At 56.8% G+C, this 16,020-nt stretch overlaps 4 protein-coding genes across 4 annotated transcripts; 2 read left to right on the forward strand and 2 right to left on the reverse strand.

The window, feature by feature from the left end:
• Positions 1-1,492: 1,492 nt before the first annotated feature.
• Positions 1,493-3,326, forward strand: ACRALDRAFT_2079244 (uncharacterized protein; the record flags this gene model as incomplete). Its single annotated transcript, XM_071022353.1, has 3 exons — positions 1,493-1,558; positions 1,637-2,060; positions 2,119-3,326. Coding segments are annotated over 3 exons (1,698 nt in total), but the record flags the coding sequence as incomplete, so codon positions are not given.
• Positions 3,327-4,504: 1,178 nt separating this feature from the next.
• ACRALDRAFT_2027618 (uncharacterized protein) lies at positions 4,505-6,619 on the forward strand (the record flags this gene model as incomplete). The annotated part of the gene is made up of 4 exons (XM_071020477.1): positions 4,505-5,106; positions 5,147-5,277; positions 5,346-5,443; positions 5,528-6,619. The coding sequence occupies 4 exons, from the start codon at positions 4,505-4,507 to the stop codon at positions 6,617-6,619; spliced, it is 1,923 nt and encodes a 640-aa protein (XP_070874995.1).
• A 609-nt stretch (positions 6,620-7,228) lies between these two features.
• On the reverse strand, positions 7,229-10,010 carry ACRALDRAFT_2136490 (uncharacterized protein; the record flags this gene model as incomplete). Its single annotated transcript, XM_071024121.1, has 2 exons — positions 8,917-10,010; positions 7,229-8,825 (listed from the first exon to the last, which is right to left on the reverse strand). Exons 1-2 carry the CDS (start codon positions 9,552-9,554, stop codon positions 7,229-7,231), a joined length of 2,235 nt encoding a protein of 744 aa, XP_070874996.1. The 5' UTR covers positions 9,555-10,010.
• Positions 10,011-11,388: 1,378 nt separating this feature from the next.
• ACRALDRAFT_1042973 (uncharacterized protein) lies at positions 11,389-15,600 on the reverse strand. Its single transcript, XM_071015289.1, has 3 exons — positions 15,149-15,600; positions 13,526-15,083; positions 11,389-13,473 (listed from the first exon to the last, which is right to left on the reverse strand). The coding sequence occupies exons 1-3, from the start codon at positions 15,410-15,412 to the stop codon at positions 11,546-11,548; spliced, it is 3,750 nt and encodes a 1,249-aa protein (XP_070874997.1). The 5' UTR covers positions 15,413-15,600; the 3' UTR covers positions 11,389-11,545.
• Positions 15,601-16,020: the final 420 nt, after the last annotated feature.

The raw sequence follows: 16,020 nt of genomic DNA on the forward strand, positions 1-16,020 counted from the left end.
GTCTTCGATGCTATTGTGGAGCGCCTCGGCTTTGCAATGGTTTCCTTGAGCATGGCAATAAACTCGGTCTCAGAGGTGGCGGATTGGCCTTGCAAGAACTCTTCAAACTTGAATGATGGAGTCCTCCGAGGGCAAGCTCAATCCAGGGCGGCTATGACCTGTAGCCCGCGGCAGGGAACTCTGGCTGGCATAACTCGACGAGGAAACGAGCAATCGTCAAAGAATCGATTCCACCGCTCCTTGGACGTAGTCTTCATGGTCGAGTGCCATTTCTGCAAGGTAAAACGACCCACGTTGCAGGTTACAGCAGTACGTTGTAATGGCTGTCATGTCTCGTAGGTACAACGTACGTGAAGGACAGGCGGTTAAGAGGCTGGAGTTGTGGAGGTGTGCTGTGGCGCGAGCGTCCTAAAACGGCAGGCGAGGAAAGAACCGCCGACCAAGTGGAGTCTGGGGCTTGGCGCGGGTAATTAGCCCTTTTTCTCATTCCATTCCCACTTTCCCCAGCCCCATCCTATCCATCCCCAGACTCGTCATTTCTCAACAGCGTTCAATCGTCACTCGTCACTCGTCAATCGTTCAATCGTCAATCGCCTGCATTCCGCCTCATCGCGTGTTCTTCTCATTCCACGCCGTCGCTCATTTCATATCCGAAGCAAAAAAGGAGTCACCCGTCACTCCCTCGTCATTCTCTATTGATTCGCCATCTTGGCCGCCATTCATCCCCTACGATTCCGACATTCGACATTGAGTGGCCTGCGTTTTCGCAAACCCCATTGTTCGTGCTGGCAAGCTCGCATTCTTTCACGGCTACGTTCCCGCTGCGGACGATCAAACACCCAAGGGGCAAGAGCCGAAAGAGTAAAAGATCATCACCGAAAAGAACAGACGAGTCCTGCTGGCGCATCCGCTCGCTCAGTCCTTAACCGCCAGCCTATCCGTCTTCGGCGGCCTCCTCGTCTGTGACACGCGTCGTCTCGTTTCAGAACCCCGTTACCCGTCTGTGGCCACCCGCCCATACCGCCTTTTTTCAGTCTTTTTGCTCTTCATACCCTCCAATTTTGGCATCTTACTTCGGTTCTTTTTTTTCTGCTGCTATATCCTACTTTAATTGTACCGAGTACATACTTTCTGTCCTCTGGGTCACGTGGATCGCGACCTTCTTTCGCGCAGCCGAATCGCAGGCGCATTCTACAGCAGCACAGTCGGTCACTTCGCGGGCGAAGAACGACTTGTGTGTGTGTTAACGGCCGGCCCGGACGCCAATGCCTCTCCGTCGACAGTCGCTCATTCGATTGACAATCTCAATGTGGCCTGCCTCGACCACAACGACCTCGTCCTGTCGCTATTAATTTTCATTCCTTCTCTTACTCGTTCTTTCTTCGCCTCGACTGTGTCGGGCGATCCATTCCCTTCCTTCCTTTCATTTTCCCCCATCTACTTCCGTTTTAACCCATCGGTCGTGTCGGGACATCTCCGCACATGATTCAGTATGGGTTGTTGCAACCATCGCCGGAAACAAGTGGAGGTCCGGCCTGAGCAGAAATGGGACTATATCGTGAGCTTTTTTCCCCATCCATCGGCTTCACAATACCCTGCTCATCTGAACAGCATGTCGGCTAACTGCGTTTGGTAGAATCTCAACGACTTCAAGTCCAAGGGTTGCGGCACGCCTTTCGCCTACGTCTACTTGTGGTTCATGTTAATCGTCTCCATCGCCGTTTACGGTGTTGATACCTTCACGGCCGTCAACCTACTCGCCTTTGACCGGTGGTCCTCCGCCATCCAGCCGGCCATTGACTTCCAAATCTCGAAATGGATCTTCTCCGCCTGTATTATTGCCTCCTTTGTGAACCTTGCCTTTGAACAGCTCCGAGCCATGCGCGTCATGAGGCGAGGAAACATTGCCGAATGCTACCTCGACAACATCGCCGTCCGTCTCGAGAGCCTCCGCTTCGGCAAAGGCCAGGGCTTCAAGCGCTTCCTCGTCTTTGCCGAGCTTACCAAGAGCAAAAAGGGCGCCGAGTACATTGCCCTCTTCACCTACTTTAGCTTTCAATGTTCGCGAACCCTCCCCTGGCCACTCCCTCTCCAGTCGCCCGCTAACGAAACTTGCAGCGTGGATCCGCGTCATCCTGTGTTCCGGGCCCCGTCAGGCAATCAACGCTCTGACCCTGAGGTCTGTCTATATGGTCAAGCTCTCGAGTGATGGGGGTTCCGATGTGGGCCAGGAAATTCTCGGCTTCTTCGACAAGCTTCGGAAGCTGGCCATGGAAGACCAGCGGCAGATGGTCATTCTGTCGGGCATGCTCTTCACCCTCGTCATCTGGATCTTCTCCGCCCTCTTCCTCCTCGCCGCTGTACTCTTCTACGTCTTATTTCTCTGGCATTGGATCCCCCGGGCCGATGGAGGTCTCTCGGGCTACTGCGAACGGAAAGTCAACAAGTCCCTCACCAAAATCGTGCATGAAAAGGTGGAGAAGGCTTTCGCCAGGGAAGAACAGAAGAAACTCAAGGCGGAAGCCGAAGAAGCGCGAAAGAATGGCTTCGAACCGCCCAAGTTATCGCGCCAGGCCACCCTGCCGACGCTTCCCGATGTCGGTGAACCCGACAAACTCCCCGAGATGCCCCAGCTCGACCGAAGGCCAACGAACGCGACCTTGCCGCCTTATACGTCGCGGCCTGGGACCCCCGGCAGTATCGAGCTTGGTGCGCTGGACCGGAAACCACCAATGCCGTCGAGGAGGGGCACATCGGCGACAACGTCTTCCAACAGCTATGCTCCCGAAGCTCCGCTTGTGAGCAATGGCGCCGACATGGGATACCACATGCCGGCTTCACGAGCCGGCTCAGTGCCCCCGCGATGGGGGGACGACTACTACGGGCCACCCGCGCGCTCCGACACATCCCATTCGCGACAAACCGGTCGCCTCCCTCTGCATCACGCCTCGACATTTTCGTCCTCTTCATCCACCACTCTTCATCACACCATGACCGAGAGCCCGGTCACCTATTCTGCGGAAACCATGCCGTCTTTCCCTCCCCCGGTGAGATCTTCGACGGCGCCGGCACTCCACAGTTACAGCAGAGCACCACCTGGGCAAGGCAGGCCAGGTTATGTAGATTCGTCAGCGTACCCCGGTGACCGTGCAAGTCCAGCGCCTTTGACGTTTTCGGACCGGTCAGGCACGCCCCAGGCGCTCCGTCCCGGACCCCACGGAGGCACCGGCCCCGCCTATCCGCCGCACCATCCGACCCGGAGTGCCACCGGCCCTACGCCATCATCGAACGGGCCGGGAATAAGACCGGGACCTGGGCCCCGGTATGTTCCACAAGGAAACACGACGGCGCCGACAGCGCCGCCTCAAGATGATGACGACTATTTCGACTTTTCCGACTACTTCGATGGTGCTGGAACATCACAAGATCAACAGTCGGAGCCTCGCGGGCTCGGGGCACAGGGTTATGACAGGTTCGATACCGACCTAGAGTCGCAGAGGGAACCAAGATACTACTAGTAGCAGTATCTATCTGCTTTCCCCAAAGCCAAGACCCGAGAACGCCGATGAATGACCCCTGGAGATACCAATTTTTTTGTTTGTAATTTATTCACGATGGATACCATACCTACTAGCGCAAGGAGGCACTTTTTTGCCACCCTGCGCATTTTCATGCCATGATGCCGTTGGAGCTAGATTCGTTCGTTTATCCGTTGCGCTTCCCATCGCGACGCGACACAATTGACAAGTAGAGACTCGGTTTGACTCGAGTCTGACCGCTTATCGCAACACAATTCTGACATTCTCCTCCCATGCGTTGAACTTGAGTTCTGTCGTGATGGTCCCCTCCAATGGTCTAAGCAAGGCGGTGCGAAGGGCGCGTGCAGGTCTGATCCGAGGCGATTGACCACCAATCGGCAATTTCTTTTGGTTAGCAGGCCTTAATGCTTACAGCACGCGACGATCGTTGGTTCGTTGGCTATAAACAAAATCGAGTAGGTACAACGTAAATGACGATGTACGCAGCAGCAATGGCGTTGGCGCTACTGGTGCTCACGCCCCCACTTCAAACGTGGGGGTGGGCACGGGAAGCACAGTGTTAAAAGTGGAGACGAGGAAAACGTGACGAATCAGCACGACGATGGGATAAAACGGCCCTGGGTGGGTCTCGGCATCAGATCAGGCCGATGTGCGAGTTTACTCCGTCCTGACAGTTAGAAAGGAGTCGGTTAGTAGGTTTTCAGTGTGTGCAGTTATGCCCTGAATACCCAATGATAATCAAAGTCCAACGCGGGGTATTATTCAATGGGAATAACAGTGGCCTCGGACAAAAAAAAAGCCATACGTGATGCTGCGGTAGGAAAGATATTAATAACGAAAAAAAAGGAGGGGCGTCTGGCAACATGAGGGACCCATCATTTTCCTTTGCCCTCATCACCTCGCTCATAGGAACTACTCACCACCATCATCATCATCTGCCTTCACCCCAATTCGTAGCGTCCAACATGGCGACCCTTGGCGGTGCGGGTTTTGGATGGCATCATGGCGAGTTGGAGGTGCAACGTAAGCTCAACGTGCCGGACCTTTACAATCCCACCTTCCCGGGCCTATCGGGGCCGTTCGGTCTCCGCGTTGCACGATCGCCCATGGTAGCCATCGGCACGCTCGACGCCCAGGGCCGACCCTGGACCACCGTCTGGGCCGGCGAGAGGGGTTTCGCGAGGCCCATTGCCGACAATGTCCTAGGCGTGCGGGGCGAGGTGGACGTCGACCACGACCCCGTGTTCCGCGCGCTCTGGGGGCTCGACGATGGGGCGACCGTCGACCTGAATGCCGTGGTGCGGCCCGACGGCGGCGGCGGCGGCCAGGGGAAAATGATCTCCGGCGTGTCCATCGACCTCGCGACCCGGGATCGCGTCAAGCTGGGGCGGCCACATGATCGCCGGCGCCGTGACGGACTTGAAGCGTCGCCAGGATGGCGGGGATGGGAACAGCGGCGGCGAGCTGCAGATGGCGCTCGCGATCAACGAGAGCTTGGGCAACTGTCCCAAGTACTTCAACAAGCGCGAGGTCGTCCCGCGGACGCCGTCGCCGGGAAGCGTGGAACGTACGTTGCCGCTGAGCGACGATGCCTTGCGTGTCGTTAGGAAGGCCGATCTGTTCTTTCTCTCGACCACGGATGGGAACTCGATGGATTCAAACCACCGCGGCGGGCCTTCGGGGTTTGTGAGAGTCGCGCGGAATGACCAAGAGGGCGTCGAGCTGGTGTACCCGGAATGTGAGCATATAATCATCCCGCGTGAACGACCGTCGGTAGCTATCTAACACTTTGCCCCTGGATCCCAGACTCGGGAAACCGCTATTACCAGACGCTCGGAAATCTCAGAATCAACCCCATGGTCGGTATCGTCATCCCCGACTTTGACACGTCTGATGTTCTTTATGTAAGTCATCTCCAAAGCGCAGACACCACAACGCACTGGACGGTAGAAATGTACGCTCATCTGACAGTCAAAACTCCCCTTCAGATCACAGGAACGACAGAGCTCCTCTTCGGCCCCGACGCCACCGCCTACATGCCGCGCACCAACTTCGCCGTCAAAATCATCGTCTCTTCCGCCATCTTCGTCAAGGGCGGCTTGCCCTTCCGTAACGTATCCACCGTAGAGTACTCGCCCTACAACCCTCCGGTCCGAGCTCTCGTCTCGGAAGGCGCCGTCGACCCCGTGTCTTCCGCTCCCTCCACCTCTGCCATCCTCACCCTTTCCCGCCGCGAGCCGCTATCGCCTAGCATCACACGCTTCACCTTCACGTTAGCACCGGGCCCGGGTAGCCACGGACAGCCCGCGCCGCGCTGGCAGGCCGGCCAACACGCCACTCTCGATTTCGCCCCCGAGCTCGACAACGGCTATCAGCACATGTGCGACAGCGACCCGCAGAGCCTCAACGACGACTACATCCGGACATTCACCGTGTCGAACCGCCCGCCGCCGCAAGGCGAAGAACCGCAGGAGGTGCAAATCACGGCCAGGGTGGGCGGTCCCACCACGACGCATCTCCAGAGATGGAATCTCAACAGCGGCCTTCCGCTGGAGATTCCCCTCCGCGGCATTGGCGGCGGCGAGCGGTTCCTCATAGCCCCGGCTCTTGAGGGAGGACAGAACGAGGCTGTCTTCGTGGCCGGAGGCGTGGGTATCACGCCGCTCCTCGCGCAGGCGCCCGATCTCCTACTCGCTGTAGGTGGCGAGGGCGAGGGTGCACCCGCGGCGTTCCGCGTCCTGTGGACGCTGCGTGCTGCGGATCTGGGTCTCGTCGTCGACTCGCTGGAACGGATACCGGGGCTGGCCGAGCGGGTGAAGCTGTTCGTGACGGGGACCTTCACGCAAGGAGAAGCCGAAGGTGGGAAGGACGATATCGTCTCGAAGCTCGAGAGGCTGGGCGTTGCGGGTCTTGAGCGGCGAAGGATTCAGAAAGACGACGTCGTTGCCGAGCAGCAGCCGAGTGGCAGCGAGAATGCCAGGCGACGGAAATTCTTCCTCTGCGCGGGACCTGCTCTGCTAAAGGACTTGCGAGAGTGGCTAGAGCAGGAGGATGTTGTCTGGGAGGATTTCGGGTATTGAGAGTCTCAGACAGTCACTGATTTGAGTTGTATATGGCTAGATGCTAGACCCCTCGAGGGTGATTCTCATCGGTCATCTTGTTTGTCAGGCGTTTAGGCGAGGCGGTCCGAAGGGAGAGGAGGGAGGCCATCTCTGCTCGGTTCAAGTGATACAAGTTGGCAGCTCGCTGTTGTGTAAGTATCGCCGACGTGTAAGTCTCTTCACTGCCTCACTGTAAATGCTTGCCTCGTTGCAGGGGCTTGAAATGGGGACCAGAAGAATATCCAATGGGCAATATATCAGTCGCCAAGGGCTACATGAATCTTTCACCCCGTCCAAAATAAAAGTCCATATTAACACAGCATATATCCAAAAGGTTGTAACAAGTCATGGGCTGTGATACATGGGAGTCGTCTTTAGAACCCAGTACCTCCAGCCTTATGGTGTCTATATAGGGAGCTGGGCTAGGCTTTCCAGCCATCCCCGAGGAGCATTGGCCGTTCAGTTTCGGCCAAGAGAAGGTCATCCAAGGAAAAAGGAACAAGATGTCGAGGCGTGTGAAGAAAAGGGAAACGAGAGAGAAAAGAAGAAACGGAAACAGCCCAACATTCTGCTTGGTCGATCCCGTCTTTAATCCATATACATGGGTTCCCCCCGATCGCCAGCCATGACCATGTCGTTTGAAGGCATGCCTTGCATGGCAGCCTGCATGTTCGGCATGGACCGACTCATGCTGACGTGGTTCCGATCAGCGCCCGCGGTCCCTGCTTGTAGCATGAACCGTGCGTCGCCTGGCCGGTGCTGAATGGGACCCCGCGTCCGCGGTACTTGGAGCGTAGCCTGCTGTTGCATGGGTCGTGATGTGAGCGGCTTGGTCTCGGTTTCCATCATGACGAGGCTCTTGTCGTCCACATCGGCGTCCATATCTAGGTCGGCGTCGGCATCCATGTCACCATCGGCATCCATGTCGGCGTCTGCGTCGGCGTCTGCGTCTGCATCTCCATATGCGTTGTTCCCACTTGCGTCCTCATCGGCATCAGCGTCGGCATCGGCATCGGCGTCGGCGTCGGCATCGGCGTCAGCATCCCGTTCGCTTGCAGGGACGGACGGCGGGCCAGCGGTGGACGGCGCAGTGTGATCACTTTGATTGGTAGCATTCGTATTGGTAGGCTGTCGTTGTAGCGACATGGAGGGTCGCGAAACTGGGTGCGCTCCGCGTGGTGGCGCTTGGGAGTGCAAGTGCGATTGATGTTGGTGTTGGTGTTGATGTAGGTGTTGGTGTTGGTGTTGTGGATATGGAGGTGGATGTGGATGTGGATTTGAATGCGAGTGTGGATGTTGCTGTGGTTGCGGTTGCGGTTGTGATTGTGGTTGTGCCGGCAGTTGTTGTGGCTGCTCCTGCTGCTGATGGACGGCAGCAGTGGGTGTCGCAGCCGGCGTCCCGTTCAGGGCCTGGCCGAGTGGCCGTTGGGCGTTCATGCCACCCGAGGCGGCACGGTTCGATGCGATGACCTTCTTCCATCGCTCAATGGAGCGCATGGTGACTTCATTCAGATCCAGATGCGAGTCGTCCGACGTCAGACCGACACCCCCGCCGCCCTTGTGCCCGGCCTCGAGGACATGTGCCACCAGCGATTGCTCGAGCGGTATGGTGGCCGGCGTGGCCAAGCCAAACTCCCACGGCTGCTGCCAACGTACGAGCTGGTCTATCTGCGTCTTGAGGTTGGCAATCTCCTGCCTCAGCTTGTGCTGGTCCGATTTCATAGCCTCCGTTTCTTTCTGCCTCCTTCCCACGCCCCTCGCCAGCTCCAGCACCCACAACTCGTTGCGCCTCTGCGACGACAGGGCGTCCCACACGGCGTAGGCGGACTGTAGATGTTCATTCACCTGGCGTTCAAGTGCGTCGGCCTGTTTCTCTGCCTTTTTAATGGCATCTCGAGACTCTCGCGACGGGCCGTCCCGGTGAGGGTGGATCAATTCATCCATGGCGGCGCTGGTGGCTGCGGTGCGGGTTGCCCTCCAAGCTCGGAACTCTTCTTGGAAGTAGGCTCGCAGGGCATCGAACTCTCTCTGGCCGGGGAACTGCACTGACCACGAGGTGGAGGTCGGATGTTGTGTAGAAGAGAAGAGGGTCGGGGGTGGTTGTAGGCATTGAAGCGTCAGGGCGGGAAAGTCGAGGGAGAGGGGGTCGAAGTCCAAGGGCATGGTCTTGTTGTCGATTTGTTGCCTGTTTGTTACACACGCACAGAACGGTTAGCTCTCAAAGGCAGACGAAGGTCTGGGGAAGTGAAAGGTCTAGAGAAAGTGCATGGTCGTACTTGGCAGCCCGCCATGAGCTCAATACTTCTCGCAGGGCCAGCTCCGCGGCCCTGGCGGTGTCCATGGCGTCGGCCAAGCGATTTTTGACATCGAACTGGTTTTTCTGTAGCACCTGCCTACTGACTTGTCTCGGCATGCCGGGCCTCTGAGCGGATGAATCCTGGACAACATCCGCACCACCTGCGGCATGTCCTTGGGAGAATTCGGGTGTCCGCGAGGGCAGCCCCCCGTTCGTTGTAGGTTGGTCCCATCCCGGCGTGAGGGGGAACCTGGTCAGCTTGGAATCGACCACGTACTGCCCCTCCCTGGGTAGAGCAGGCGTGAGGCAGGGGTCGGGTTCCCTGCGAGGTTCCCTCTTTGGAGCTGGTCTGGGGGTGCCGGTCGGGGTGGACACGGCGCGGCCAAGCGAGCCGCGGGGCCGAGGCTGGCGGCGGGTAATGTTCCCTCTGATCCTTCGAATTTCGTCGATATCGTGGATACCATCTGGAGGCTTGGGGTTCTTTTCCTTGATATAGAGGTCGAGGTGACGGCCGAGCGAAGAGGAAGTGAAGACCTGGCCGCAGTACGGGCAGCTCTTGTCTTTAGGGGCATAGTATTTCGGGGTGTTGCCGGTCGAATTGGCCCCGGATTCGGCCATGGTCGAAGTCAGAGGTCGAGAGTATGGCAGGGTGGGAAAAAAAAGAGAGGGGGGAACTGATGGAGTGGATTTTCTTCAAGTGTAGTAGAAAATTGTGCTGACAGAAGCTCTCGGGGAGCAGAGCAGTCGAACTGTCATAAGGGTCGATTAAGAAGAAGGAAAGACGGCGCGCGGTTGCGAACTCGGTCGGACTTGTGGCAGGTTAGGTATTAAGAAAGAGTGAAACGAGTGTCGAAGACGAGAGCGGCGTTATGTTGGAAGTCAGTGTCTTCAGGGGATGGCCTATCTCTGAAGGTGTAGTCAGAACTCGGAGCAGGTTCTCTCGTCATTAGCTTCTCTTTAGAGGTTGAAACGAGTGGTTGAATTCGAGGTAACAAAGCGACAGATGAAGAAGAAGAGGAATAAGATTAAAAATAGAATAGAACAACGATAGAATGGGAATAAAGGAGTGACTGTCACATATGGAAATGTAGAGACGAAGAGGAATAAAAAAATCGGAAAGGGGAAAAGTGGTTGATGAACGGATGTCACCCAGTTTTATTTAATTACGAATATGTTCTACGATTTTTGGTCAAGAGGCAGGCGCTGAGGGTTCCACCTTCCACCTGCTTGTTGGAGAACTGCGAATGGCGAATGGGGGAGAAACGGGAAAAGGAGGGTCCAGGTACGGGTCAGGTACAAGTACAGGTACATGTTCAGGTACAGGTAGAGGTACAAGTACAACCTGTGAAAGCACATCGATAGGTTACTGGTGTTTTTATCGAGTATTATGTAAGGCCGACGGACTAGGACCTGCTTCTGGCGTTCTGGTACCGAGACTTCTCCTTACTTCGTATTGTGTACATGTTGCTGTCAAAAGGGCTCAGGGGCCTCGAAGTGATCCTCTACCACTTTGGCATGCCCCCCGGACCCGGACCAGATTAGAGTCGGTCTAGTGTGCAGATCCATCACAGACCATCAGACACGTCGTTGTATGTACGAAGTATACTAGGTACTTAGAGCCTCCTTCGACTTCCGTGCGCTGCGGCTCGGATACCCCAATCCCGGGGACGAACAAAGTGTGGAAGTCTCTGGATGGTCCGTGGTATGATGTAGGCCGTGTCTGTCCAGGACCATTTGTTAGGGCACTCGTGGTACGATTGTCTACTTTGTATCCGTACTGCTACCCAGCATCAATCAGGGGCTAGCAGAAGTACAGTACAGCCTAGGTACTACGAGAGACGTACGAAGTACTCCACCGTGACCTCACTAAATGCAGTGGTAATCCCTGGGTTTATAATCTAGACGGACAAAGGTTCAGGAAACCCAGCCGCGGAATCCTACTCAAGCGCTCTACTATTCCATGGACTTGGAGGGAAAAAGAAAGTAACTGGGCCGGGATTGGTTGGAAACCGCTACATACTATGTACGAATATGTACAGTAACCCCTGAATGACCCCCTGAAGGCCGCCCCTGACCAGACCCCAACTCGGCTCTTTGGGGTCCAACTCTGGCCTGTTTCCTGGGCCCTATACAACGTACGTTGTAAGTGTACAACGTAGGAAAGTACTCTATTCTGGGGCATGAGTTGGCATAAAGCCTGAAATCCTCCAGAAAATAAAGTAGAATAACGGCCAGCCAAACCCTCGAGACACTCGACACCGTCTTGCCTCTCCTGCTTCCTGCAGCCCTTATCTGCCAGCACCCGGGACTCCGCACTACGTTGCGCCTTTCCGCCCCTTTTCCTTGCCTCACTAATTACCGCTTCTGCAGCCCACCTGCACTACACATAGACTTGAATTCCTACGACGCACTAGCTCAACCCCTTCTCGACATGACTCGTCCCATGAACAATCGATTTCCCATCAAATATGAACTCACCGATGCACGGGTTCTGGATCAAGAAATGGCCTGGCCAAACTGCGTCTTTACTCATAACTGTCTTCTATCCATCTTGCGAAAAGCCGGTTTAGATGAAATCTTGTCATGCAGCCGCTCTCACCCAAGAAAAATCATCCATCCAGCCCTTCCCTCCCGCTCTCTCCCCCCCCAGGTTCCTCGGGCGCAGGTGGAACCCATAGCAGGAGCCCGTCTTTATCCACCTTCATGTCCTCCGTGGGTATGATCCGCAGTACCTTCTGGAAGTACTTGTCCCTCACCACCAGCTGCGGCCGTACGAACCTCCCCCGCGTCAACGGCAGCAACCGGTACGATACCGTGCGCCGGCTGATGGGGAGGACGTGCACCGTCGTCTGCTTGGGCCCGGAAAAGGCAAACTCGTCGCTCGGCTCCATGGTCACCCCGAACGTGAGGAAGTGGCCCGACGCGTTCTCGATGGTCAGGTCCAGCCGCATGAGACCCGTGCTGCTGCCGTCTTCTCCGTGCGACACCGACGCCAGCACGCGCGGTTCTATCCCCAGCACGATGGAGCGCGGCACCGTCATGGTCGTCGTGTTCACCGCCGTGGGATCCGCCGATTGCGCACCGCCGCGCCGTCTCCATCGTATCACCAACGCAGCATCGAGGGAGGCGGGCCCGCGCTCGTCGAGCGTCGCTTTCTGGATGACCATGTCGAACCGGACTTCCTGCACCGACTTGGGCGGTATCGTCAGTCCGTCGGCCGGTAGGTCGAGACGGCTTACCGAAACACAGCGCGCGCTAGGCTGACACGCGAGCACTTTCGCCTCCAGCTCCAGGATCTGCAGGTCCTCGCTCGCAAACGACGCATAGTGGCAGACGAGACACCACTTCTGTGCCAGGCCCCGGGGTTGGGCGGGCGCCGCTGCCTCATCCCCATCCACCACCAATTCGGGTGGTGCTCCTTCATACTCGAACAAGCTCGGCCAGGCGTCGGGGTGAAGCCGCGGGAGAAATTCGTAATTCGCCTCAAAGGGGTTGACAATGTCAACATGGAAGGTTTCGCTCTGCATGACGGGCGTGATGAGGTCCGTGACGACATGGTAGGCCACTTTAACCGTGACCTCATATGGCCCCGGCATCCGTGACGGCTCCAGGGTGAGCCTCGCTCGGGTCGTCGTGGAGGTGCCCAGCGTACCGAGTGAGATATTGGCGAGCCTCGCGTCTGAAGTGGAAGAAGCTTCTGCTCTCTGCTGCTCCTCGCCCTCTTCCAAGTGGAAGCTGAACGTCGGGACATGTTCACCCTGGATGTGGACCTCTAATTTCGCCACGGCGTCCGCATCTTCGCCGTTAACAATATCCAGCGCCAAATCGATGCGCTCATCAACGTAGTACTGGCTCAGAGCATTGACGTGCTTGATATCCACTTTGGGCGGCTTCGGCTGCACCCGAATGGCGTGGGACATGGGCCGCGGAATGCGCCTGGCGGACAGGGAGGGCCCGAACCAGATGTTGGCCGCGTTGACTTCGCCAAAACTAATGGTATAGCTCAGTGAAAAGGTATCGTCATTGACCAACAGCTCCACCGACACCGCTCGCGCCTCGCCAGGTTCCCGCAGCGGAATGGCCATCTCAAAGACTTTGGTGCGTCCCGCCTCGAGCTCTAGGTCGGCTTGTCCAATCAGCAAAGATCCCCTCTCGGCTGCTTCTTCCGAGTCACCGTCGTTCCCGACCGTTTCCGCCAGCGGCACGACGGATAAAGTAGTATCGCCTCTGGTGCAAGTCGACTCCGCATGTGATCCGGCATCATGATTGAGCGTAATGGTTCTCAGGCTACCGTCGAAGTCAACACGTACTTGCTCGAACTGCACGGGTGCAGAGGACGGGAGCGCGTTGGACGTAAGAGCGAGTTGTGCCCGACACGTTTCGCCTGCCCTACCCTCCTCGTTCTTGAAGATGAAGGAAGCGGAGACGAAAGACGACACAGTGTCGTCTGTTAAGGCCACCGTCGGCTTAGATTTGGTTTCCACACCTTCGAGTGACTTGGAGATATCGTACTCCCAGTCTGGCCGCCTAGTGAACTCTGCTCGTCAAGTTAGCCGGAGTCTCGAATGGTGGGACAAGAATGGGCATACGCTTATTCAGGAGTTCCCAGTCAACAGAGACGACGACATCTCCCAGCCCAATACGCGCAGCAGCAGCACGCAGGACCCAGCTGAGGTCCTCGGCGATATTCAACCAGCCTTCGCTCCGAAACGACATGTCGGTCCAGAGAGGCTTCAGCAATGCAACAACGTCCTCCCATGCTTCCACGTGCGCTAGTTCCTTGGCCCATTCGAGCGTGATTTCTGCCGATGTCCGGAGCTGCTTCCGGCTTTGGAACTCAGTCCTAGCCAACTCCAAGCAGTCGATGATCAGCTGGGAATGATCCGTGCCCTGCCCAACCAGCGGATATTCTTCATGCGGCTCCGGGCACAAGTACGTGTCATATGTGTAGGCCTTGCTCGCCGCAACAGAGGCTGGCGATTCTCCCGGCGGCGCGCTCCTGTCCTCGTCGGGTATGGCATGAGCTAGTCGACGACGCGCGGCGAGATGACGCGCGGCAAGACGGTACCAGTAGCCTTTGTGGTGAAGCATTTCCCAGGGCTGGAGACGCTCTCCCGCGACAAGCTTTTCCGGGGAGATGAAGAGGGCGAGCGTAGACGGTCGCAAGCCCGGGGGGTCGGCTCTTTCGACCAGGCTCGCCATGACGAGCGCCCACCTGGACTGCCACGCCTCCCATCCGTAGTTCTTGGTGCCGCGTCCGCGCCGGTCGACCAAGTCGGCTATGCGATCCCGGTGGGCTCGCCACCGCCTGACTGCCGAAGTGGTCTGGCCATTCCATAACGAACACCGAATGGCGCGGATCGAGATGACGTCAGTCAGCAAGCGCGCCTCGTTCCACCGGGGGCTCCAGCTCGGGAGGATATCCATCACATCCTGACTCAAAACGCCGTCGTACGCCTGGTCATAGGATCGCAGAGCGACATCCATCTCCTGTCGGAACTCGGCAAACACCGCCGACTTGAAGTCATAACGCACGTTCCACCCTTGGAGGGACAGTGTCCGGGACGTGCCAGTTGTCGGGGGGACTGTCGGTTGAGGGGCGACACCTCGGCTTCGCTTCTTCCTTATATGACGTCCGAGGTCACGGTAGTACTCGATTGACTGGGCATACAAGGTGGAGAGGATACTGTCCGTGGCCCGTTGGAGGCCTGTAGCTGAATCTTGTGCGGGGATGTAGAAGAACGACTTGGTGTCCAAGCCTACCCCTCTGCGTATGGAGTCGAGTCTTTCCTGTATGGCATCTGCCGGGTAGGTTGACGTCTTGGAACCGTCACCTAAGAGTGCGACAGCAATACGAGTCTTATAGCCCGAATGAAGAAGCGCGAGCCTGATGTTGCTAATGTCGGTTTTCAAATTCTTGTCGTGCAGTGTAGCCAACGTGGGGTCCCATTCGAGAGAGTAGAAGCATAGGTATACGCTGGGTACCAGCTCCTGATGTTTTTGAAGCCATTGTGCGTCGATGAGTCCGTCGGGATACAGAGGCGATATCGGGCTAAGAGGCGAGAATGGCGAGTGCAAGACGGGTGGGAGCTCGGGAGGTTCGACATGGTCCGGGAGCCTGGCTCGACGCGGCGGGAAGATCAACGACTATGTGCAAAAAGTCAGAAAGACCAAATTTTCGCAAGTACAATCGAGACGAGGCAATATGTTACCCTCCCAGAGAACCCGACCCTGAACCTGTAGGGTATCTTGTCCTGCGGGCTCCACGGCTGATCCCTAGCATCTTGAAGCGAGATGTATTCCCTCACGGCTTTCGCATCTTCCGTGTCTAAACTCGGCAGTTCGGAGCGTATCAAGATTCCTTGGTCCTGCAGCTGGGGGTCGAGTGGCAAGTCGTTTGGCGGTTGGGACGTGAGACCGGCAACGACGAGTAAGGGGACGTTGAGATCCAGGCTCCCGGCTGGATAACCGTCCATGATTGCGCCGGCTCCTTATCTTTAGGTATGCATGGGCAGAGAAGAACGGAGGATGGAGGTATTTCAAAGGTCATCTAGCTGCCAAGGTAGCTCGCGATCTTGTCAAGGCCACGAAAGCACACTTGGTGTTGGTACTCTTCGGAGGCGCTCTGTCTAACAAGCAGATCCAACTCTGGTTTGCTGCAGAGATGATTGCAGTACGTTGGCTTTGTAGTGGCGTCAAGGAAGAAGGGTTATTGGCATCTAAGGCGGCTGGTCGAATACCGCGACGGCGACTCGTCCAGGTACGCCGTTTGAATGAAGGAGGTACGTAGGTACATACATACGCGGCACCCCACTGACCCGATAAGATAACGAGTGGCTCTGAATTGGTCCATGCGGGGCCAAAGGCTACATACAGTATCGTGAATAATATTGATACAGTATGTGTACCATATTGCAAGATTTCAGCGAGGGCAGGCCGCTCATTGGCTACACGGGATACATGCGGTCATGGGGACACAACTGACGGGCGCGGCCAGCTTCAGCGGGTCAGCCTCGTTGGAGAGGGCGTCCGTCCTTTTGGTTCTCCGCCCGCGTCGTCCGTCCGTCACCACAAAAACCACTTT

This window comes from Sodiomyces alcalophilus (assembly GCF_042370955.1).
Source record: "Sodiomyces alcalophilus JCM 7366 unplaced genomic scaffold ACRALscaffold_4, whole genome shotgun sequence".
NCBI classification, from domain to species: Eukaryota; Fungi; Ascomycota; class Sordariomycetes; order Glomerellales; family Plectosphaerellaceae; genus Sodiomyces; species Sodiomyces alcalophilus.